Source organism: Microcebus murinus, chromosome 5 (genome assembly GCF_040939455.1).
Source record: "Microcebus murinus isolate Inina chromosome 5, M.murinus_Inina_mat1.0, whole genome shotgun sequence".
Taxonomy (NCBI): Eukaryota; Metazoa; Chordata; class Mammalia; order Primates; family Cheirogaleidae; genus Microcebus; species Microcebus murinus.
In genome coordinates, this window is record NC_134108.1 from 90,244,000 (window position 1) to 90,268,858 (window position 24,859).

At 34.4% G+C, this 24,859-nt stretch overlaps 1 protein-coding gene across 1 annotated transcript in view; it reads left to right on the forward strand.

The window, feature by feature from the left end:
• Positions 1-24,859, forward strand: part of COL21A1 (collagen type XXI alpha 1 chain) — a 179,064-nt gene that overhangs the window by 111,378 nt on the left and 42,827 nt on the right. The window contains exons 13-16 of the mRNA XM_076003284.1: positions 9,134-9,187; positions 9,680-9,731; positions 10,329-10,384; positions 10,512-10,565. Of these exons, the coding sequence (XP_075859399.1) occupies positions 9,134-9,187; positions 9,680-9,731; positions 10,329-10,384; positions 10,512-10,565 (216 nt within the window). The remainder of the gene's footprint in view (positions 1-9,133; positions 9,188-9,679; positions 9,732-10,328; positions 10,385-10,511; positions 10,566-24,859) is intronic.

Consider the following 24,859-nt stretch of genomic DNA (forward strand, 5'->3'; position numbering starts at 1 on the left):
AAAAATGAATTCATTCCTCAAAGAGATTGGACTCTAATAAAGGATATAACACTTACAAAGTAACTATATTTCAAGATAGTCCATGTTAAGTGCCAAAGAAGAGCATCAAATAATATTCTCTAGAAGTTTGAATAAAAGTTGAAAATTTGAAAAGCCTTCATGAAAGAAAGCATAAAGAAAAGGTTAATCACAGCTACACAATATAGGAACTATTCTTATCCAATGTAAGAAATCCCCAATGAGAGTCTTCTTCCACTTAACATAAAACTTAGAGATCCATTCCATGTTGTTGTGTATCAGTAGTTATTCCACTTTTTAAATAGCTGAATGGTGTTTCATTGTATACATATTCCATAATTTGTTTATCCATTCACCAGTAAGTGTACATTTGGAAAGTTTTATCTAATATGAATAAAGCTGCCATGAAAATTTTAATACAAAATAAATCCCTAAGTTAGAGATGCTTTGATTCTTTATTATATATTTTTGTGTATTACCAACAAAACTGTAAGAAACATCTTTGTATATATTGCCAAGGAAATGTTTCTGAGTGTATCCATAAGAAAAATTCTGACAAGTAGAATTGATTATTACATCAAAAGGTTAACTTCATGGTTAAACTTTTATATAAATTGCCTATTTACCTTCCAGAAAGTTTGTACGTTTATACTCTCCCAAGTATATAAAAATATCTTTCCTCACACTCTTATCAGCACCAGAGTTTGTTAAAGTTTCTGATTTTTCAACAGTGCAAGTTAAAAATGGTACTTATTTGATTTTCATTTATTAGTGAGCAAAGTACTTGATATCATTTGAGGGCATTATGTTACTTTTTTGTAATTTGCTTTTTGTTCACATCATTTTGAGTTGTATATGTATTTCATAAATTGTTTATATATATGCAGATATTTTTCCTGATTTATGTCATATGTTTTGACTTGGTTTTTGAAATGTAATTTTTAATTTTTATGTACATATAGGCTTTTTTCGTCTTTCCTCCTATGTTTGTATCTATATAGGAAGATTTCACACTCTGGCATTTTGATTATAATTATTTGTGGACTACACTCTGGCATTTTTTTTTTTTTTTTTTTTGAGACAGAGTCTCACTTTTGTTGCCCAGGCTAGAGTGAGTGCCGTGGCGTCAGCCTAGCTCACAGCAACCTCAAACTCCTGGGCTCAAGCAATCCTGCTGCCTCAGCCTCCCGAGTAGCTGGGACTACAGGCATGCACCACCATGCCCGGCTAATTTTTTGTATATATACTTTTAGTTGGTCAATTAATTTCTTTCTATTTTTAGTAGAGACGGGGTCTCGCTCAGGCTGGTTTCAAACTCCCAACCTCGAGCAATCCGCCCGCCTCGGCCTCCCAGAGTGCTAGGATTACAGGCGTGAGCCACCGCGCCGGGCCCCTACACTCTGGCATTTTGATTATAATTATTTGTGGACTAAAATAAAATCTTAAGCCCCTCAGCTGGCTGAATGGACCCCTTCTTGGCCAAGGAGACCCCAGAAAAACATTAAAGCTGACTTGCTGCTGGCCATGAAGAGAGGGGAGGTCACACATGCCTAGTTATGAACCCTCCCTTTTGGAGCTACTCTTGGTAACAATAAGATACAAAATCATTAACAGGCCCTAAAGCTGTGCAAGGTAAAGCTTAAACCACACTTTCAGGCCTTCAATTTATTTAACAGATCACTTGAGTCATGGTAAATGTCCTGGTGGCGTGTCTCTGATTAACAGACTTCCTTATATTAGAACATTACAAGCTTTTAAACAAAGCTTCATTTCTTTAACCAATTACAAGCCAGAGAATCTTTAAATGTACCTATAACCTTTAACCCTCCCCCACTTTGAGATGTCCTGCGTTTGAGGGCCAAACCAACATATCCCTTCCATTCCTCTCTCTGTGAATGTATAATACCAAACTGTCACATGGCCACCTCGGACACATTTTCTCAGGACCTTTGAGGCCATGTGCTCTGGGCCATCAGTCACACACACTGGGCTCAGAATAAAGCTGTTTTAATTATTTTTACAGAGTTTGGGGTTTTTTTTCTGTTTTTTATAATTTTATTATTTTTAAACTTTAAACTTTTAAGGTATAGTTTTTAGAGTACAGTTAGATACACATTCATATTTTTTACTTTTTTTTTCCTAAATGGACAGCCAGTTGCTACAACAATATTTATGGAATATCACTCTTTTTCTCCATTTATTTGAAAAAACATCTTTATCATTAAATTTCCATTTTCATTTGGGTATGGCATTTTTGGCTTTCTTTTCTGTTCCATTGATCTGTCTACATCTTCTACACTGCCAAATTGTTTTAATTATTGTCACTTCATAATATGACTTAATATTGGCAGGGCTAGACCTTCCTCATTATTCTTTATAATCAAAATTTTCCTGGCTATTCTTGAAAAATAAGCATTTTTCCAGATAAATCTCAGTATCTTTCTTTCAATTTCTTAGAAATTCCTATTTATACTTCAATTAGGATTCTTTTGAATTTATGGAATAACTTTAGAAGCCTTGACATCTCTCTAATACTGAGTTTTCCTATTCAACATTATGGTTTATCTTTCTTTTTACTCCAATCTTGAATTTTTTTTTAGTGGTCCTGAACTTAAGTTTATTATGCCTAGGAATTTTTATCTCTTCTGTTCCTATTACAAATGGAGTCTTTTCCTTAATATATTTTATGTTGGTTATTGTTTATATACATAAACAATAAGCTATTTATTTGTATATATTATTTTTAAAAACACCAACTAATTGATTTCTCTTTTTAATTTTTTAGAGCATGAGGTATATTGGCACATTAGATGTATAATCTTCACTATAATTTTTCTTCCTTTTGTGTTTATCCCCTTATTTCTATATTTTTGTCTAAATTTATTGGCTAGTCCAGAAAAACATTAAAAATAGTGCTTATACTGGGTAACTTTGTTTTCATTTTAAGTCTCAAACAGGTACTCTTTTAGTCCCATTTGGTGGCCCTTTTGGTAGTATAACTCTCAACAACATACAATATTTATATTTTATACACTAAATATGTTTGCAATTTTGTATCTTTGACATTTGAGTCCAGCCAATAACAGCATCCACAATCCTTTCTTATTCACAGCTCCCTCTTTACACTTGTTAAGAGGTGACTTACATTTATCATGCGTCCACTGGATCCTTTGTTTCTTTTTCATGAGCCATACTGTCCCGCTTAAAAAGATTTATTGCACCCACCTTAATTGATTCAGACATTTTCAGAATGGTGTTTATAGCCACGTCCTTGATTTCATCCTTCCCAGAGGCTGAGTTTTCACTGGACTTTTATTTATTTTTATATTTTAGATGTTTTTGCTTCTTCAAATTTGTTATTCATTGAGGGTGACTGAAATAAAAAATATTATTGAGTCCCATCATTGTCATGGAAATGGCTTTAAGAGAAAACTGCTCAGATGAATATTATTGCTTCCCATTTTCAAGCCATAAATAGTTGCCATTGATAAATAGACAGCCATGAGTCTGTCAGGAATGTTCAAGATATGTTATATAATAAAACATGCCTGTTCACAGGGGGAAACTAGGAAATAACATATGTGTACTTCTTGGTTTCATCATACAAGACAACACAAAAGCACCACCCATGCTGGACTTTTATTTTTTAAGGTATTTTTCCAGTTTCATTATTTACCTGTTAGAGATAAGAAAAAAGGTTCTATCTGCCAATCTTAGTATTTTTAGGCTTAGCCTATTCCTTGTAACCTGGCCAAATCTTTTCTAAGCTCATGTTTTTTATGGTATTTTGTCAAGTACAGCCAATGCCAATCAATTTATAATGCCAACATTCTGTTTCCTCAATTCTTTAGCTCTGATTATAAGTTCATTTGATGTATTATTTATCTGTGCAAGTTGCAGTATTCCCCAACAGTTATGCTCACATTTTCTTTCTCTGCACGTTTTTTGTCTCTGAGTTATGCTAACATTGAGATCATATCTATTTTTTTTTTTTTGGAAAGATGTCTCACTCTGTTGCACATGTTAGAGTGTAATAATGTCATCATAGTTCACTGCAATCTCAGATGCCTGGGTTCAAGAAATCTAGCCTTCTGGGTAGCTGAGACTACTGGCATATACTACCATCCTGGTTAATTTTTATTTTTATTTACTTTTTGCAGAGACAGGATCTTGCTATGGTGCCCAGGCTGGTCTCAAACTCCTGGCCTCAAGTGATCCTCCTGCCTCAGCCACCCAAAGTGTTAGGATTACAAGAGTGAACCACTGCACCCAGCCTCATACCTTTTCATTATACTTAAGAATCTTGCTTATGCACATGAGGGTAGCTTTGTCCAGACCTTGTATTTTTCACATCCCAATGTGAATGAATGCTCCTAGTTTTCTCCCCACTTCTTCTGAGATCTGTTTGTCATCTTCAGTAAATTAAAGTTTGGAGATTATGTCTTCTATAACCTGTAGCCAGAGAATGGAAGTCTTAGCTAGGACTTTCCTCAGCCTTAATAGGCGATGCTGGTTCACCCCTTTCTACTGTAGTTTTATTAAGTACTCAATGTCCAGCTAGTTTCCATCTTATCATAAGTATCTTAGTCTAGACTTGCCTTCAACTGGTTATTGGTTTTGGTTCAGTGTTTTCTAGAGTCAACCCAGGCTATTCTCTTAACTTCAATCCCTTTTCTATCTCAAAAAATAGCTTTGGTTTTTCTATTAGGAGTCCACAAATAGGGAAAAGACCATCTAGTTTCTTGTTGTGCCTCTTGGTCTCCCCCTAAAATTTATTCTTTTTTCTTTTGTCCCTTATTTGGTACATTGTTGAATTTTAGGAATAATTAATTCTAGGATGTTGTAGGAGTTTAGTGGGTCTCTCTCTCTCTCTCTCTCTCTCTCTCTCTCTCTCTCTCTCTCTCTCTCTCTCTCACACACACACACACCAGATTGTTTTTAATCTTCAGTGGGAAATTAAAGTGGTCAAGAGGGAGCTATAACTTTTGAGAAGGACACTCCTTATAAGCTATAAAAATACTATTCCTGTTTAGACTGGAAACACAATTATTTGTTGTATTTGTTAAGTTGATGGCTAAGCTCCATAACAAATTGAACCCCAAATGCCGCAGCTTAAATGAAAAAGAATTTTCTTTTTCTCATGTAATTTGTTATGTACGAACTCATTCAGGGACTCATGTTTTTCTATCTTTTGCTTTAGTCTCCCTGAGAATATTGTTCTCTTTTATACAGTCAATGCTACATCACTAGTTATTATCTTATCTGCATTCTAGTCTGATGGGAAGGAGAAAAGAGAAGTCACAGCAATATATTTCTTTTTGATAATGTGAAATTTGTATATGTTAGTTCCACACACACATTCTGCTGCAAGAACTTAGTTACATGACCCTGCCCAGCTGCAAAGGAGACTGGGAAATATAGTCTCTTGTAGGGCAGCTGTGAGCCCAGCTCAAACATTTTTTTGTGGTGGTAAGAAGTGAATAGATTTTGGATATAACTATCCGTCTACCATGCCCTTTATACCACATAGACTTTTAGATCAATTAAAAGAACCAAATATAATAAATATATCTCTAAAATTTTGTCATTTTGTTTTCCGATTTTCTATCATTGTTATGGGAGAAGATTAAGGAATTCCTGGACTTTGTGCTTGGTTTTCTCTCTGTGAAAATGTATCTTAAAATGGCTGCCATTCTCTCACTAATGAAAAATACAGGGGTATTTGCATTTGTGGAATAGGTCAGTGTTAAAAGTTATATGTTTTAAATGAAAAAAGCTGATAGCTTATTGGTCTAGTCAGATAAGTATATTCCCAGATTCCTAGATTTTCCTGGAGTGGATCAAGAAGAAAGTTGATTAGCGTAATAGAGAGCAGGTCATGAATGTTAGGGCCCCTACACAAGAGGTCACAGTAAACCTGTCTGGGAGGTTAAAAGCCTCCCACTGGGAAGTCTCCATAGGAACAGTTGGAGATTACACATCTATGAATGCTTTCTCAATTTGTGTCTTCCTTCTTTTTGTCTGTCCTGTTGTCTCCTGCCAGTAGACTATTGTGAAACGATGTCCCTAGTGGCCAAGATGCCTTGGATGTTACTGCTGAAGCATCAATAAGTCACTAGGGCTGCTTGATGAAGATAAAGGATTGAACACAAACATTTACCTTCTTTCTCTCTCTCTCTTAAATTCCCATTAAAGGAAGGGTAAATGACAACAATAATAAAATCTACCATGACACAAATAACTAAAGAGGAGATAATAGTTCTACATTTTTTCGAAGCTGAATCCTAAAATTAGAAGTGATGTGATTTATGTGAGAGAGGCCTCCTTTAGAGACATATACATTCACACTCACATGTATACATGCACACGTAGGCACAGGTACTCCAAAGGTTCATGAAATGGTAATATCAAATATTTCTGAAGTAGAGGTGAAAGTAGAGCTAAAAATAGAAGCATGGTTCAATGTCCATTTAAGGTTTAAGAATAGATAAATCCCCCGATCCCTTCTCCAGTTCTATATAGCCAAATGAATCTCCCCTTCTTCTACCTTGGAAAAAAAATTAATGTTTAGTTTCCGGAGAAAATGAAATACAGGGTCTCTAGACTGGGGAGAAAAGGGAGAGTCATACTAACATTGAAACAATGGAAGTTAGAGGATGTTTTCCCATGCTGAGACCCCCTACTCCTCTTTCCCTACCTGGCCTCCAGAATGCTGTCAACCAATGGTGTACACTACAGGCATATAAGATCCTTCTATGGGGAATCCACTGACATCTAGAGCTATCCAATGAAATGGCCCAAGCAGACCATAATACAGTGAAGCTCAGAGTCAGTGAACTCTCTCATCAATTTCCATATGAGCTGACAATAAAGAATCACCTAGTATCTTAGGAAAGTTAATGATCAGTGAACAAAAAATCTTGGAAGAAAGTTATACAAGACATGGAGAGGAAGACCTGAAAAAATTCTGTCATGAATGCTTTTAGAGAGGCAGAACCCCTCATAGACCCTGCTTTAGCTGCACTCCTTGGTGTTGAGTGAAGAGTCTTCAGGCCCAACGTTGAGGCACACCTGTGGCTCATGAGACCCTTGTAGACTACCTTCTAGATCCCAGGTTCTGGAAATCCCTACACAATCCACCCCAATTCCATTTCCCAGGTTTGCAGTTCTCTTTCCTACCTTGATCCTCCTAAAGGCCTTCCAACACAATTGTGCATCTACCCCTGTGGATAGAGGTAGCTGAGAGGGGACTGTTTATGTCAAGTGTGGATGGAGCATAGAAGTATGGTCAGGGATGTCCACATGTATGGGCATGAGGTCTCTATAGGTGAAAAGACCTGCAGAGTGCCTAGCATGATACATGATTGTAAGCCACGCCAGTGCATAACATTATACTTCAAGACACTGAAAACAAAAAATATACAAGCTTTTTGAGAGGAAGATGACCACCACCTCTACTCCCTGATGCCTGGCCAAAAATTAAAAAAAAAAAGTCTACATACAAATGATCAGGCATCAGAAAGTCATCAAACATCTCAGTAGTGACATTAAAATCAAGAACTGAATGGGGTAAAGCCTTCACAAGTCTGGTGGAAAAAAATCTAAATTATACTTCTGTATGTGAATTATCAACTATGTAAGTATATAGAATAAAGACATTTTCATTTAAGGTCTCAGAAAGTTATTTCCCATGAATTCCTTCTCAGGAAGCCATTGGATGATATATTCTCCCGAACAAGGAAATAAATACAGATAGAAAGAACAACTAACCCATCCTGAAACAAATGAGACAACTCCAGCAGGGATTTATTAAGGATTATGAAATTTTTAATGCCTATGACTACAAAGAAAAGTGATTTTGACAATTGGAGAGATTTTGAGCTTTCATATAGCAATAAATTTATAGGAAACTAAGTGATTTAAAAAGACAATATTTGATTCCAGGGAAAATAAACATTTGGGTGGGAAAAGGCAAATGAGCAGAGTATATTTTGGCTTAGCTGAATCTTAATATAAAAACCCCTGACTACTGATTTAACCAACGCTGTAATAGGTGGCTAAGGGGAGTTGTGCCTCTTAGAAGTGGAGGTGGGGGAGGGGTATTGGGTGGCAGGAAAAGTTAATCTTCATTTGCCATGGGAAGTCAGTTGATAATGCTGAAAATTGAAAATGTAGTTGCATGTAACCATGTGGTTTGGTGGTTTGAACTCAAAGAGATATGGAACTTCAGAGTAAAAAGAGTTGCCTTTGGAGGGTTCTTTAAGTCTTGAATAACTATGCAACTCTTTAAAACATGTGAATACCTTCATAAAAATTACATCAGTCATAGGTAACTGGTTTCATCTGCCTCTCTCTCCACCAGACAAGCTAAGAGTATAATTACTTGTTTGCATGCAGTATCTTAATTTGCCTAGATAAAAGTGAATCGTATCCAAATCTTGGCATTTCAGCCATTGGTTCTCTCTTAACTTTGTCTTCACATTTAATATTTTGAAGCTAAAGCAACAGGATCCAACATTTCCCACAGAACTAAGTACTAAATCTATATTTACTAAATATTAAGCTTTTCAGATTATTCTTCCCTCTTTTGGAGATAATTTAGGTGGGCCTTTCATCTTCCTAGACACATATAACCGGATACCTAGTTTGAACACTTTGTAAGATCAGCAATTAAAAAAAGAAAATTCCCCACAGAGTCCTAGAGCATGTTGAGACTTTCAGTTCAGAGTCTTTCCTTACTGACCTGGATGGGACTTCAGAGGATGATTCTGTCTCCAGAGGACTTTGGCACTAAATCATTTCAATTAATTTATGTGTCTTGTCCCTGTAAAAGCCTGAGTCATTTTCAGAATAGGTGGTGGCTCACTAAGGGTGGAGTCAGGATTGCTGGTAAGATTCCACTAGCTCCAAAAATAATTTTCTTCTTTAATCATAAATAAAACCCTGATAAATGGGGATTATTCTTTCATAGAGATAGGGTTTAATACAGATAGGAATTTAACTGTTTTTGGATTTATTTTTAATTGATTTTGACAAGGCGAAGGTTGAAGACTATATGATAATATTGTTTAGGCTGAAACATTTTTTCTTTAATTAATTTCAGTTTTATTTTCAGGGTGATCGTGGACTTCCTGGTTTTCCTGGGCTTCATGGGATACCAGGATCGAAGGTTGAAGAAATTTGTTCTTTTAAAATTCAGCCAGGCCACGTTTTAATTCAAATTGAAAGTACTTTTTTTTATTACAAATGTATTATAAATAAATGCTCATGTATACTTAAAGATAAGCATATTAAAGTAAATAATTGGGCTAAGATTAATATCAGTTTATGTAAAACTTAAAAAAATTCCCTTTAAAGTTTCCAGTTATAAATGTGTAATCTTGTAGTATTTAAAAATTGATGAATAGGTTCTATATACAAGTTTTATTAACTATAAGCCCTAAACTATAAACCCTGTTATAGTACTATCCTTATTTTTTTCTTATTTTTCTTCATAAAGCCTACAAAAGAAGACTTTTGTAAATAAATTTTAAATTATTTTATTTCTATTTTGCGTGGCTATTGGCATATTAAACTCTGTTGTTTGTGATCTGTATTTTTTTCTTTATAAGGGAAATGTTTATGTTTCTCTAAAATTCAGTATTTATATTTTGTCATTTAGGGTGAAATGGGCTCCAAAGGAGATAAAGGATCACCTGGATTTTATGGCAAAAAGGGAAGTATAGATCATACAACAAAGTATCCATATTGAACTGTTATATAAAGAAAATTGAAAACTTGAATTGCAATTCCAGCACAACATTAGAGCAATTAGCTTGCTTCACCCTTTCACAGGATTAATATAGAACAATGGGAAAAAAAAAAAAAGGAAAAATAACTGGTTACTGCTATGGATGATATTCTATAAGACTATATTTTATTATTGATCATTTTGAACTTTTAAAAGATTTACAGTGAGAGATTCCTTGGGAAGCTGCTTAAAACCATGGCTACTGAGAATCGATGTTATGGGCCTTCCTATTTCTTCATGTTGAAGGAAGATTATGTTCCCTGTATATTTAAAATACTCATTGATTTTAATTTGTCAACATATGGTTTCTGTGCCTAGATGATTGTCATAATAATGCTGTATCTATTAACATGTTTAGTGTCCATTGGGCTGGTACAATAATGCTTTAAGAACCAACATGAGTTGTAGTTCCATGAATTCTTTCACTACGTAATGAGGTTCACTTATTAGCTTTTCTATTTAAATTGGAACTTGAAAACATTATTGCAAAGATTGTTTTTTAAATGTTCGTTTTTAATACAGGGTGCAAAAGGTGAAAAGGGGAATGATGGCTTCCCTGGCCTCCCTGGACGCGCCGTGAGTTTGATAGAATAAACATTCTTGAGTATTTTACTTTAAATAAAAAGCATCTTTTAGTTATCTTTCTTTAAAAAGAAAAATTAGTGCCAAAATATATTAAAACACATGTATTTATTTTTTTCAGGGAGAGCCAGGAAGACACGGAAAGGATGGATTAATGGGTAGTCCTGGTTTCAAGGTATTTAAAAAACAATCACAAAACAAACATTTTTATACGTGAATGGATGTTAAGAAAAATGTACAAATATTAGAATTTTTTACAAATGGCATTAGGATAAAAAAATTATTTTTACAAATGGCATTAGGATAAAATTAATGGGCTAAAATTTTTAGTGTAATTTAAAATGATATTAAATTTGTGTTACTTTGAACTCTTGTTATGTTAGAAATGAAATCACAGGTTGTTACGAAGTTGCACTTCTTTCATAAGCCCTTCGGATTGGTTTGTTTGGTGGGTTAGAGGCAGAGGTTCTTAGCTTTGTCTACCAAGGGTATAAAGTTTCAGGGGGGGGGAAACTGTCCCCTTAACACTGAGGACTTCTTTATCAGTTGTATGGAATGAGTATGAGAGAATTAAAGTAAGAGGGAACTGCAAAGTGCCCTCCACCATCCCTGAAAAAATTCAAAGGCACACGCCCTGATGATTGTGGGTTAACACCATCATATTCTTACAGTTTGGAATTAGGAGAGTAATACATCAGAGCTGAAGAGGCCACTTGGTTAAGCTTTAGATTTAGAGATATGTCTCCTAATAATCAATACTTTGAAGACCAAACGTGCTTAGAAATCCAGTCCAAATTTTCTTGGTCTGTAGTTGTTTTCCCTTCCTTTGGAAAAATTGCCCATTTCTTTGCTTCATGTACTATGAAAGTTCTCCAAATATCCATGATTTTTCAAAACACAGTGCTTCCTAAGACAAGAAGCACTGAATATGAAAAAGAGTTTACAGCTTTATTGATATATAATTGTTATGCCATAAAATTCACCCATTTAATATGTACAATTCAACAGTTTTTAGTATATTTACAGAGTTAAGAAACCATCACTACAGTCTATTTTTTGAACATTTTCATCACCCAAAAAGAAAATCCCATACCCATTTAGTGGCCACTCCCCATTTCCCTCCAAGCCACTGCCCTTGACCTTTGACCCTAGATAACTGTTACTTTCTACTGGTATGGATTTGCCTTGTCTGGACATTTCATATAAATGGAATGCATGTGGTCTTTGTTGCTGACTTCTTTCACTTACCATAATGTGTTTGAGGTTCATCCATGCTTTGGCCTGTAGCAGTACTTCATTCCTTGGTAATGCTGACAATATTTTATTATATGGAGATATATCACTATGTTTAACATTTTGAGGTCCATTCACTCTTGATATTTGCTTTTCTGATAGTCTCATGACACACTTCATATTTAACCTTGGTTATGTCTTCTAATTTCTAACTAGTGTGGATCTCCTAAAAGTAATTAGGTTTATTCTGTTTTGTTTGTAAATTTTTTACTGGAGTCATTTGTAAATTTTAAAAAGGGTATGCACTTTTTTGTTTATATAGACTTTATTTTTTAAAAATAGTTATAGGTTCACAGCAAAATTGACATGACATTTTTCCATAAGAGGTCACAGATTCTGTATTGTTAGTATTATTGTATCAATGTTAAAGTTCTGAAAACTTGTGATTGTTTCCTAATTGCAATCAGGATAAACATTTTGTAAAAATATGAGATAGGTGATTTTTGTGCTTTCTTTTACATTCTATTAGGAGGCATGTAATATCTGTCCTATTATTGCTGTTGCTAAATTTGGACACTTAGTTAAGATAGTGGCAACTGCTAGGTAGGTATAGGCATATGTATGTATGTATTTTTTTCATAGTATATAGATTTATTCAGGTTCTTTTTAAATATCTCTCACAACAGTTTAGTAATTTTCTTCATAATTATGTGGCACATCTTGTGTTAGTTTTTCACAAGTGTTAATACTGTTGATTCTATTATAAATGGTATTTTTATAGGTTTATGGGCATATTTACGTATAATAAAATTTACACATTCTAAGTACAATCTGATGAATTTTGATAAAGGTATATATATGTTTGTGCAACCACCACCAAATTCAAGCTTTAGAATTCTTTTATTAGCAAAGATTTCTCTTGTTCTCCTTGGCAGTCATTTCCCATCTCCATTCTTGGCAGTAGGGATCTATTCCTCTGTAATTTCAGCACTTTGGGAGGTCAAGGTGGGAGGGTTACTTGAAGCCAGAAGTCTGAGACTAGCCTAGCCAAAAAATTGAGAGCCAATCTCTACCAAAAAAAAAAAAAAAAAAAAAAAAAAAAAATTAGCCATGCACAGGCCTGTAATCTCAACTACTCAGGAGGCTGAGATAAGAGGATAGCTTGAGCCCAAGAGTGCTGTCTGTCGCTATAGTTTTACCATTCTAATAATTTCAATTAAATAGAATCTGTAATGTTTAGTGATATGGATATTAATTCATCAGTTGATGAACATTTGGCTTGTTTTCTCTATTTGGCATTTATGAATAATGTTGCTATGATTATTCTTATACACATCTTGGTATAGACATGTTTTCATTTCTCTTTGGTTGATACCTAATAGAATTGCTAGGTTATATGGTGAGTGTATATTTAAATTCTTAAGAAACTGTCAAACTGTTCTCCAAAGTGCTTGCATAAGTCTCTATTTCTATTAGCAAAGTAAGAGAATTCAGTTTTACAGCATCCTGTCAATAATTGGTATCACCACCTTTTATATATTTTAGGTATTTTGGTTTGTACATAATGGTATTTCATTGTGGTTTTAATTTGCATTCCCTGATGACTGATCATGTTGACATCTTTTTTATGGGCTTGTTGACCATTTGTATATCTTCTTTTGTGAAGTATCTATTTAAAACTTTGGCCCATTAAAAAATAATGGGTTGCTTTCTTCTTCTTAATGAGTTTAGGAGTTCTTTATATATTCTGGATATAAGTCCATTATCAATACATGTTTGCAAATATTTTTCTCCCAATCTTTGGATTGTTTTTTCATTTTCTTAATGGTATCTTTTGATGAGCAAAAGATTTTAATCTGGATCAAGTCCAATTTCTTAAATTTTTGTTATGGTTCTTGCCTTTTCTGTCCTACTTAAGAATATTTACCTAACCTAAGCTCACAAACATTTTCTTTATTTTATCTCAGCAAAGTTTTGTAGTTTTCAACGTATAGCTCTTGTATGTCTTTTGTTAAATTTGTACCTAAGTATTTCATTATGTTTTTCCATACCCTTATGAGTAGATCTTTAAAAATTTATTTTCAGTTTGTTTGTTGCTAGTATATGGAAATATTATTAGTTTTGGTTTATTGGTCATATATTCTACACTCACCTATTTGTTCCTGCAACTTTCTTTGTATATTCCTTAGGTTTTTTCCATAGATTATCATACTGTCTGCAAATAAAGACAATTTTCTTCTTCTACACTAATTTATATAAATTTTATTTATTTTAATAGTTTTATTGCAGAGACCAGGCTATCGATACAATATTACACAGAAATGGTAAGAGCATACATTCTTGCCTTGTTTCTGACCTTAAGTAGAAAGCCTTCAGCCCTTCAACATTGAGTGTTACTTCTTAGTTTTATATAGAAGCCCATAATCAGGTTGAGGAAATTCCCTTTTATTCTTAATTTCTTGAGAATTATTTTTAAAATCATAATTAGATGTTGAATTTTGTAGGAAAAAAGGCTTTTTCTGTATTTACTGAGTTGATTATATGGTTTTTCTCTCATATTTTCTCAATGTTACATATCATTAATTGATTTTTATATGTTATACTAACGTTGCTTTATAAGGGTAAACCGCAATTGGTCATCTTATAGTATTCTTTTTATATATTGCTGAATTCAATTGCAAATATTTTATTAAACACATTTTCTGTACCTTTACCTATCTCTATGCTCATGAGGAATATTTGTTAGTAGTTTTCTTGTGATATTTTTGTCTGGCTTACCAAAGGTAATATTGGCCTCTATTTTCTGAAAGAGTTTGTGTAAGATTGGTGTCATTTCTTCTTTATATCATTTAGAATTCACCAGCGATGCCATCTGGGCCTGGGCTTTGTGGGTATGTTGTATGTGTAAGGAAGATTTTAATTACTAATTAAATTCCTTTACTAAATATACCACTATTTAGATTTTCTCAGTCTTCTTGAATAAGTTTCAGTAATTTGTGCCTTTCAAGGAATTTGTCCATTTTATTTAATTTTAAAATGTGTTCGCACATTTTGTTTAAAATAATTGCCTTATTTTTGTCATTTTAATGTCTGTAGTGATAGCCTATATTTCGTTTCTGATAGTATATGTTTTGTAATAAATGGTTTCTTAATGATACTTACATCTGACCTCCAGTACCATGTGGTTTCTCCTCATCTTCCCCCCTGCTGTTTGGGCTTTGTGCTTTTTTTGTTCTTGGATATCTTTCTCTTATATCTTTACATGGGAATTTGTTTGTTTAAGCATTCTCTCATAGGGTAAATAACAGTAAACTTCACTTGCCCATGAAATTAGCATTTCATCTGGACTTTTCAAATGATCCATATACAATTGTGCAAATTCCTCTCATGATTTTAACCCTTCCTAGGGAAAGGCAAAGATATACAATGTAACCCAAAGGTAAAAAAAAAGAAAAAAACAAACAAACTTTTATCAGGTGGTGGGCAGATGGGAGGGGGGAGGAGGGGAAGAATTTATACTTCCAAATAGGTGCGTACCACCTGGGGGTAGGACATGCTTGATGTTTTGGTAAGGCTGGGGGTGAGGGGAGGAATGGCAGGGGCAATATATGTAACCCTAATCATATTTGTACCCTCATAATATGATAAAATAAAATAAAATTAATTAAAAAAAGTTTTCTTTTTTAATAATAATTCTTCCTTTGTCATCTCTTATTTTGAATACTTACGCTTACACTCACTTTGCTTTTGCTTGAATATATATTTAGCATCAGGTCGTTTAATTTCCATGACTTTGAGTAGATTTGAGGGTTTCTCTTGGAGTTAATTTCTAGTTTTTTTCCTCTGAGTTCTGAGAAGATATGTGGTATGATTTCAGTTTTTTTGAATTTGTTGAGACATGTTTTGTGGCCTAACATATGGAGAATGTCCCATATGCTGATGAGAAGAATGCATATTCAGTAGTTTTTCAGTACAGTGTTCTGTAGATATCTGTTAGGTCCATTTGTTCTAGAGTCCAGTGTTTATTGATTTTCTACTTTGATGATCTGTTCAGCCCTGTCAGTGGGGTGTTGAAGTCCCCAGCAATTATTATGCTACTCTTTTTGTTTATAACTAGTAGGTTTTGCTTTATGAATCTTGGGACTCCTATATTAGGTGCATATATATTAGGATTGTTATGTCTTCTTGTTCAATTGCTCCCTTTACCATTATATAATGAGCTTCCTTATTTTTCTTTACCATTGTTGATTTAAAGTCTATTTTGTCTGATCTGAGAATGGCTACATTTGCTCTCTTTTGATTTCTATTTGCATAGAATATTTTTTTTTCCCATCCCTTCATCTTGAGTCTGTATGAGTCCTTGTGGTTTAGATGCATTTTCTGGAGACAGTGTTTATTTAAGCTTTTTAATACATTCACTCAGCCTGTCTCTTTTGAGTGAGGCATTCAGACCATTTTTGTTGAGTGTTAGTATTGATATGTAGGATGGTTTTCTTTTCATCATATTAGGAAGTACTTTATTGCCTTGTTTTCCCTTTTGTGCTATTGTTTTACAGGAGCTGTGAGATTGACTTTTGAGTAACTTTACCTGGTGTATATCTATTGTGCTGCTCCATGTATAATGCATTTCTGAGTATCTCCTATAGAGCAGGTCTGGTCATGACAAATTCCTATAGCATTTGATTGTCTGGAAAAGTCTTTATTTCTCTGTCATTTATGACACTTCAGTTTGCTGAATACAAGATTCTTAGATGGCAGTTGTTCTGTTTAAGAAGATAGAAGATGGGGCCCAAATCCTTTCTGGCTTATAAAGTCTCTGCTGAGAAGTTTGTTGTTAGCTTGATGGGTTTTCCTTTGTAGGTTAGTTGTTTTTGTCTTGCTGCTTATAGAATTTTCTCCTTTACTTTGACTTTGTCCATGTTGATAACTATGTGTCTTGGAGATTTCCTATTTGCTATGAATCTTCCCATTGTTTGATGATCATCTTGTGTCTAGGTGTCTGAATCTGATGGTATCAGGGAAATTTTTTTCAGTAATTTCCTTGAATAGATTTTCCATGCTTTTTGATTTTTCTTATTTTCTCTCAGGGATACCTATAATTCATATACCAGTTTGCTCCACATAGGCCCTTATTTCTCTGAGTGATTGTTCAGTCTTCTTCATTCTCTTTTCTGCCTCTTTGAATGACTGGGTTAGCTGGAGAGCCTTGTCTCCAAGCTCTGAGAGTCTTTCCTCTGCTTGGTTTAGCCTGTTGTTGAAGCTTTCTGTGGTACTTTGTAATTCCCTAAATGATTCTTCCATTTTTTAGAGTTCTATTATATCCTTTCCTATCTTGTAGAGGTCTTAAGTGACTTTTTCATTTTTTTCATCTATTATCTGAAAATATTTTTAGCTTCTTTTTGTTGGTTTTCAACTTTCTCTTCAATTCCGTTTATCTTATTTGCCATTCATAGTCTGGATTCCATTTCTGACATTTCGACAATTTTCTTTTAGTTGGTGTTCATTCATTGTGATCCCTTGGGTGTGTTGAACTGTTTTGTTTTTTCTTGTTGCCAGAGGTCTTTTACTGGTTTCTTCTTATGTGAATCCTCTTCTTGCAGCTCAAGGCTGATAGGTTTTCAGGGCTCCTGTTCTCCTTTGCTAGGAACTCAACTACTTAGAAGAATGGGAGGTCTTTAGGGGGTGCTTTTATTTCCTGTTTTGGAATGTTGACCCAGTAGGAGAGGGTCAGGTATTCTGAGAGCCTGTAATGCAGCTATTCTCTTTTGTCCCATTCCTCTGTGATTGTCACAGTTCAAGCCAGTGCTGGATGATCTTTGTGTGGGGTGGTGGGTTGTTTCCTAGTTCATTGCTGGAAATTCAAGTTGGGAGCTGGGCGAGACCTTCTCCATGGAGGCTGGTGTTGTAGGAGATTGCTCTGCTGGGGAGTCTCCTTGCAGTGGTGACAGTGGCAGCTGTGTGAGGCTACCTAGGCAGTGGTTGTGGGTGTCCAGACTATAGGCATTTGCTTGAATCAGGTCCAGGTGCAATGGCAGCTTGAGGCTGGAGGGTCTCTAGCAGAGCACTGGACCTCAGGATAGTTCTGTAGGCTTTGTGGTGGTTGTGAAGACTTGAGCTGGAGTCTTGGGGTCCAGGCACAGCAGTGGAATCTCAGGGGCAGAGTTGTGGGTCCAACAGGAACACTGGAGCCACAGAGGCAGAGCCTCAGGTCCCTGGAGCCTCAGAAGGGTGGAACCCTGGTTGTACTTGCTGCCATGTAGCCTTGGGGATGGAGCTGTAGGCCTTGGTACAGTAGGAGCCTCAGAGCTGGAGTTCTGGCCTGGAGGCAGGGCAAGGGCTACATAGGTGGAACCATGGGGTTAGACCACAGCCTGGGAACCACAGAGATGGAGCTGTGCCTGTTGGGGGGTGGTTATGGCAGTGCTATGTGGTGGAGCTATGCGGTATTGAATTTTCTTCTTTGACTTATTATATGTTTGATTTTCAGGAATGTTTCCTGTGCATATGAGAAGGTAAATCTATATTTTCAGAGTGTAAAACTCAGTATACATTCATACGATCTACTTTATTGAATATCTTATTTAGATATTCTCTATACTTAATTTTTTGTTTGTTTGGCCTGTCTTGAACAGAGAGTGGCATATTATCATCCTATTATTAGTGTATTTTTGTCTATTTCTCATTACATTTTCTGTCTCATGAATGTGGTTTCTGTGTTATTTGTTGCATATATTTTCATAACTATTACATTTTCATTTTGAATTGTGGCTTTTGCATTATAAAATGTCATTTTTTGTCTCCTTTAATAATTTTTAGTTTGAATTCTACCTTGTCTTATATCAGGATCATATCGTTCCTTTCTGATTATTTTTATTTGCTTTCATACCTTTGCTCATCCTTCTATTGTTTAGCTTTAGGTTTTTGAAACACTTTTAGTTCTGTCTCTTATCTTTGCTTTTTAAAGCAATTGGAATTTTTTTCTTTTAATATATGTCTTTTAATATATGTCTATTTTTACTCATTAAATGATAGGTTTGGTCTTATCACTGTCATAATACTTATGTTATAATTTTGTTAATACTATATGTATTATGCTATATTTACTATGTTTCTTACTCAGTGTGGTTCATTGCCTTTGCTTTTAATTTCATTGGGATTTAGGAAGATTTATATTTTTGTTTTAGTAGTCTTTATACTAATACCTTTACTAATCTTTAAAAATATACATTTCAGAATTCCTGTGGCCTCTTGTTACTTAACCATCAACTCTTTGTTGTGTTAATTTATACCATATTATTTATGAATTTACTTTCCCATTTTCCTTGTCCTTTTCTTCTTATTTGTTTAATCATATTATTTGTACTTTGTCAAATTGTATAATATTTATAAGCTATTTTTCTACTCTTTCCCCACCTTTATTTCAGGTTTGTCATTAAATATACTCAATGTTTGTCACCAATTCCTTTACCAATATTCCATAGTCATTATTTGGGTTTAATGAAGATTCTTCTCTAGTATATTTCTTATGAAGGGGTTGTGAATGTAATACTTCCTGAATTCTTATTTTGTAATGTGTTTTTCTATACTCTTGTTACTTGAAAGACAGCTTGGCTAATTATAAAACCTTTGTCTCATTGTTTTTCACTCTTTATCTTGAATTTCTTGGACATATTGCTCCTCTGCTATTATATATGTTGTTGATGTCAACTTAATTCTTTCCTTTGTAAGTGACTCTATTTTTGTATTGAAGACAAAGGCTAAAAAAAAACTTTACACTTAAAGTCCAATAGCATATGCATGTTTCAGAATTAAGCATTCCAGTTATCCCAAAATACTTTTGAAAGATAGATTCATGTATTCTTTTAATTCTGGAGTATTCTTTTAGCTTATAGTTTTAAATAGACATTCTGTTACATTGTTTTGACTTACAGCTCAAAGATTCCAATTACAGATGTGTTGAGATTTCTTTGTCTTCTACCTCTGTCATTTTCCGATCCTTTTAATGCATGTTAAAATTTCATTTTTATTGGCTATGTTTTGTTTGCTCTTCAGTAAGTTTTGAAATTTTAAGTTAAATATATTCTCATTTGGTTTCTAGTGATTTAACCATCATAATCATCATATCTGGGGTGACTGTGTCATTTTTCTTTCTTTTCTAACTTAATTCTTATTTCATATCATCCTTTTTTTCATTTTGATTGTGAGTTTTTGATTTCTGGGTTTTTAAAAAACAGATTATGATGCTTGTATAATGTTTGTTAATCCAGGTTATGGTATTTTGTTGCAGTTTTCTTCTGCTTCATTTTTATTTTTGTGTGAGGAAAATCTACTGAAATGTTTTGATTCTCACTTTTTTTTTCTTTTGTCATCTTGTTTGGATATTGTCTGCCAATTCTTTTCCAGTTTGAAACATCTTGTATGTATATATATATGATACATAAATAATTGGCAGGGGTGTAAAATTTGGGTGACTTACTAGGTTTCTTAGTTTAAGAGCTTCTCTGATTTTATGTATACTGAAGTTAGCAGTTTCTTTAGTCAATGATGATATTTGCTATCTTTTCTGCTGGGAATTTTGTTTGTTTTCCGCTGGGGAGGTGGAGGAGTAAGAAACATAAAAAAATGCATCCATTTTAGATTCCTGTGGCACATTCAAAGGAAGAAGTCCAGAAAGCAGTTAGATCTAGATAAGGAGCTCCAATCTCATTTACAGGGAGAAGAAGGAATGGGATACAGAAAAGAGTTAGAAGGGATTGTTTTAGGTTGGATGAGGGACACCTGTTCACTGCAATAAAAAGAGGGATGGATGAGTCAAATAAAGGTAAGTGTGTTAGTTAGGTGGTAGGATATTTGTCCTCTGTTTTTTCCTAAGAATATGGGTGTTGTCACCTGTTGAAGGGGGAGAAAAAAACAGTTTATGTTGATTGGAGAACTTCTTATATAGCAGAAACTTTCTGTATATGTGAAAAATGCAGCAGAGAAGAGGTGAAGGAAATATAGAAGCAGCATTGAATGCCAGTGGAAGCCGGAAGTTACAGTCTGTGTGATTACAATAGTATTTTTTCTCCATGACCATATACTTAGAACCCAAGCATAGGTCAGAGGGGGCTTTCAGTTTGGTTTACTCAACGTTGGAATTTGTATGAACCTCTACAGTGGATGCAAAGTGAGGTAAAGGGGTAAGAATTTTAGTTAGAGAGTGGTTGAAATAATGAAGCGTGGTATTTAATCTGGATAGGAAGAGAAGTGATGATATGAGAGGATGGATTAAACTAAAGATGTAATTCATTGGATATTTACCACATGCTTGGCTCTTTCTGCAGCACTTTGCATGCATTTTTTTCATTAATCTCATAAATAGTTATGAGTTATAAAGTGGAAAAAGAAGTTACCCTTTTACAGATGAGGAAACAAAGAAAAAGATTAAATAACTTGTCCAACATCAGATAGCTATAAGTAAATAATCAATGAAAATTCTTTTCACCAACTTGTTGAAAAGTCATGTTAAACCCAAATAATGGTGAAACTGTTGACCCTACTGTTTTTAATATTTTAACTAGATAAAGTAAAGATTGACCATATTTTTAAAAATATTCATTTTGCTAAAATTATAATGACAAACCATAGCAGTTCAAATATAAAAATAGCATATGACTTGAAAATAAAACAACCTAAAAACACATCATGAACAAAGGATTGTTCAAACCCCAGCTCTTTGGTGGCAGTAGATCTCCCCTTCTGTGCCTAAAGTTATGTAAGGCACTGTCACAAAGGCACTTATTTTCCTAAAAATTAAACACACAAAACAAACAAACAAAAACCAAACTATGATCTTGGGGGTATATATTTTTTAAGAGTCAGTGTCTCTCTGTGTTGCTCCGGCTAGCATTCAGTGGCACAATCATAGCTCACTGTACCTTGAGCTCCTGGGCTCAAGCAATCCTGCTACCTTGGCCTCCCATGGTGTGAGCCATTGCACCTGCCCGAAGTTGGGAGTATTGATGGCATTTTATGCATAGCATCAGGTTCCGAGAAATTAAAAGATTTATCCAAATGTGTACAGTTCGTTTTGGAGCAGAGCAAGACTTCCAGGCCTGATTTGTGTGCTCCCCTCTGTGCATGATGCCTTGCAGAGGTCTTGCCTGTTTATTTTGTCAGCCAGGGGAAGATTCCACTGCCTTACATCTTTAATACATCCTCTGACATGCTAGAGATTTGTTTACATTCTAAGAATAAACTGTGCAGTAAGATTGAGGTCAAAATAAAGGGTTTCCTTAATAACAAATGAGGGTCTTCCTTAAAATTAAATTACATTTTCATGATCAGTAACCCATACCTTCCACCTGATTTTCTAGATTGCTATGATTGCAAAGTAAATTACTTTCCATCCTTTTATTTTTTGTGGATAAGTACCAAAGACCACAGCATGAAAGGAAATACACATGCAATGCAAGTTTCATATGTCTGTTTTTGGTTAAATTTTCTTTTTTTGAATAACTGGTTTGTTGTGGAATAAATCATCTTTGACATTAGCTGTAGAAATTGGATTGAGGAATAATGTTGGGCATGACATTTTTTCAATTATTTTACATCAAGAAGGAAGTTAATGCATAGCAAAATGCTAAATCCAAGGTGGAGCCGTGTTGTATGCTTTTTCCAAAAGCCAAACAAACTGACTTGGACCAGGTTCTCCAGGTCATGAAAACAATCAAGTGACCAGGTTAAGTTTTAGTTACAATATTGAATTTTATAGGCTAGTTGTATATTGCAGTTGATTATTTTAGGAGAAATGGTCAAGCAGAAATTATCCTTTCATCTCCTAATAAAACATTATTAAAATCCATTATTAAAAGAAAAAAGAGCATATTCCTAGGTAAGTATTACAGACCATCCTTTTGTAATAACTAACCTCCCAGCATAATCTCCCAGCAGCAAATGATGGAGCCTTATTCACAAATGTTTTTACTATTTCTTTTGTTACCTTGGAACTGAGCTTTTAAGAATAGTCCATTCCTCTTTCCTTGATATGTTCCAATGGTTGTAAAGAAGTGTACATATAGTCTTATATTATGTTTGGCACTATTGTAAATTTTGTAGGTGATAAAAGAACTCATGTGAGTTATGTTTCCTGCCTGTAAAGAACGTACAAGACAGGAAAACAACATTTAAATAAGCAAGTCGCCTGCTGAACAACCTGGCCATCATAAAATTTATTACTAAGTGTAAAGCTATGCAATGATGTTGTAGTTCATAGAAAAGAGGAATTCATAAGAGCAGAAAGGGTCTGAAAGTTTCTATCTTGAGATCTGGGCTATAGCAGTAGTTCTCAAAATATGGTCCCAAGACTAACACTATCAGTACCTCCTAGAAACTTATTATAAATGCAAATTTGGGGGCTCTACCCCAGACCTACTGAATCAGGAACTCAGAGATAGGGGTCCATAAGCTGCAGTTTAACAAACCTTCCAGGTGATTCTGATGAAGCTAAAGTTTGAGAATCACTGCTGTAGATGATAAAGAATGGGTGATACTTTGCTCATTAAATTCCATATTATTCTGATTCGCTGTCTTAACAAAAATTAGGAAGAATAAGAATAAATTAAATCTCCAAGTGATTGTGGAACTTCATTATTGATAAACCTTGCTGAAGGCTACTTTAAAAAAAGACCTGCTAACTGCTAATTAGAAGAAGATTAGATCGATGGACAGAGAAGTAGAAGAAGAGATTTTTTGCAGACCAAAGTAGTCATACAATTCCAAATTAATTGTCTCTGCTGTTTGGCAACTGTTCTCCCCTCCTTATTTTATATACAGAAAACTTAAACTGCAGATTTGTTTAATAAGTCACATATAATAGTACCTCAAGGTATCCAAGTGAAGTGGTCACAGTGGTGCCATGACCTCAAATGGCTGCATCAGAAGAACTGGAGACTTGTTAGAACACGGATTGCTGGGCCCCATCCCTAAACTTCTGATTCAGTGGGCTGAAGTAGAGCCTGAAATGCTGCATTTTGTAGAAGTCTCCATGTGAAGGAAAGAAGCTGATCTACCTGGTCTAAGGACCATATTTGAGAACCACAGATGTAAGATGCCTCCTGACTATTGATAGAAACATTGAGCTCAGATAAAGACATCAAATTATTTTCTTGTTGTATTTAGGACCTAATTTATCCCTTGTCTTGAATTTTTCAGGTTTTTTTAAATTGTTGCTTTCAAAACAAGTGGACCCAACATACATTTTTGTTTCCTCTGACATGTTCATAAGCTTTTCTGTACAGAACCATTGGCTTAGCAGAACTTTCCCTCCCTCTCCTCTGGTTAATTTACAAGAAAGTTTTATTCTTTGCTCCCTCTATCCTCAACTGTCATCTGGTGTTTGTAAATAAAACTGGAACAGATGAAATATTTGGCTTTAGCTGGTATTTCAGTGTACTAATGAAATGCAGGAATTCATGTAAGTGGGAGAATCGTTTATATAAAATGATATGGGTGAATTTTTTAAGTGCTGATTATGTTTTCAAGTTGTATAGAATTTTCTGTGCTTCATTTTCTACAATTTTTAGAAATTCATTAGAACATAGAACTATAGATAACAGTGTTGGAACATGCTTCAGTGTTTATATTCTGGGACTCTTTCCCCCTTAAACTTATTTCATCTCTTATATTTGAGACATTTACAAGAAAAATGCGTTTGTTTTACTTGCTCTCTTCATCTCATTTAGGATAAAATGTTCTTTCTAGTATGAAACAAGGGTGGCTTAATCGCTTGCAGAGAACTTGCTTGTTATGAGGCAGCACTTTGGGACAGAAATAAACTCATGACTCTTAATGCCTGTTAGCTGTCAAAAAAATCTAAATATTTGAGGGTGACTGTGTGTGTGTGTTTCAAGAGGCTCTTCCTCTGCCACCCTTTATTTTATTGAGGTAATTTATTAGCTATAGTAATGTACAGATATTTTACATTTTAAGATTATATACAGATGATTTTTGTTTTAGTAGGCAGAGTGTCAGACACTTTTGTTTACATTGGCGCTTGATTCATTGGAAAGCAATTTTAGCATACCAAAAGGTGGATGTAAAATAAGATGGTTAAGTAATTTGAGCATAGTAATTTAAATGTATATAACTGAAAACTATTATAATTTTAACAGCTACCAAAAATATACATATAAGATATTTATTTTAAATAGATATACACTAAATTAAAGTGTCAGATAATTTCGAGTAATAACCTAT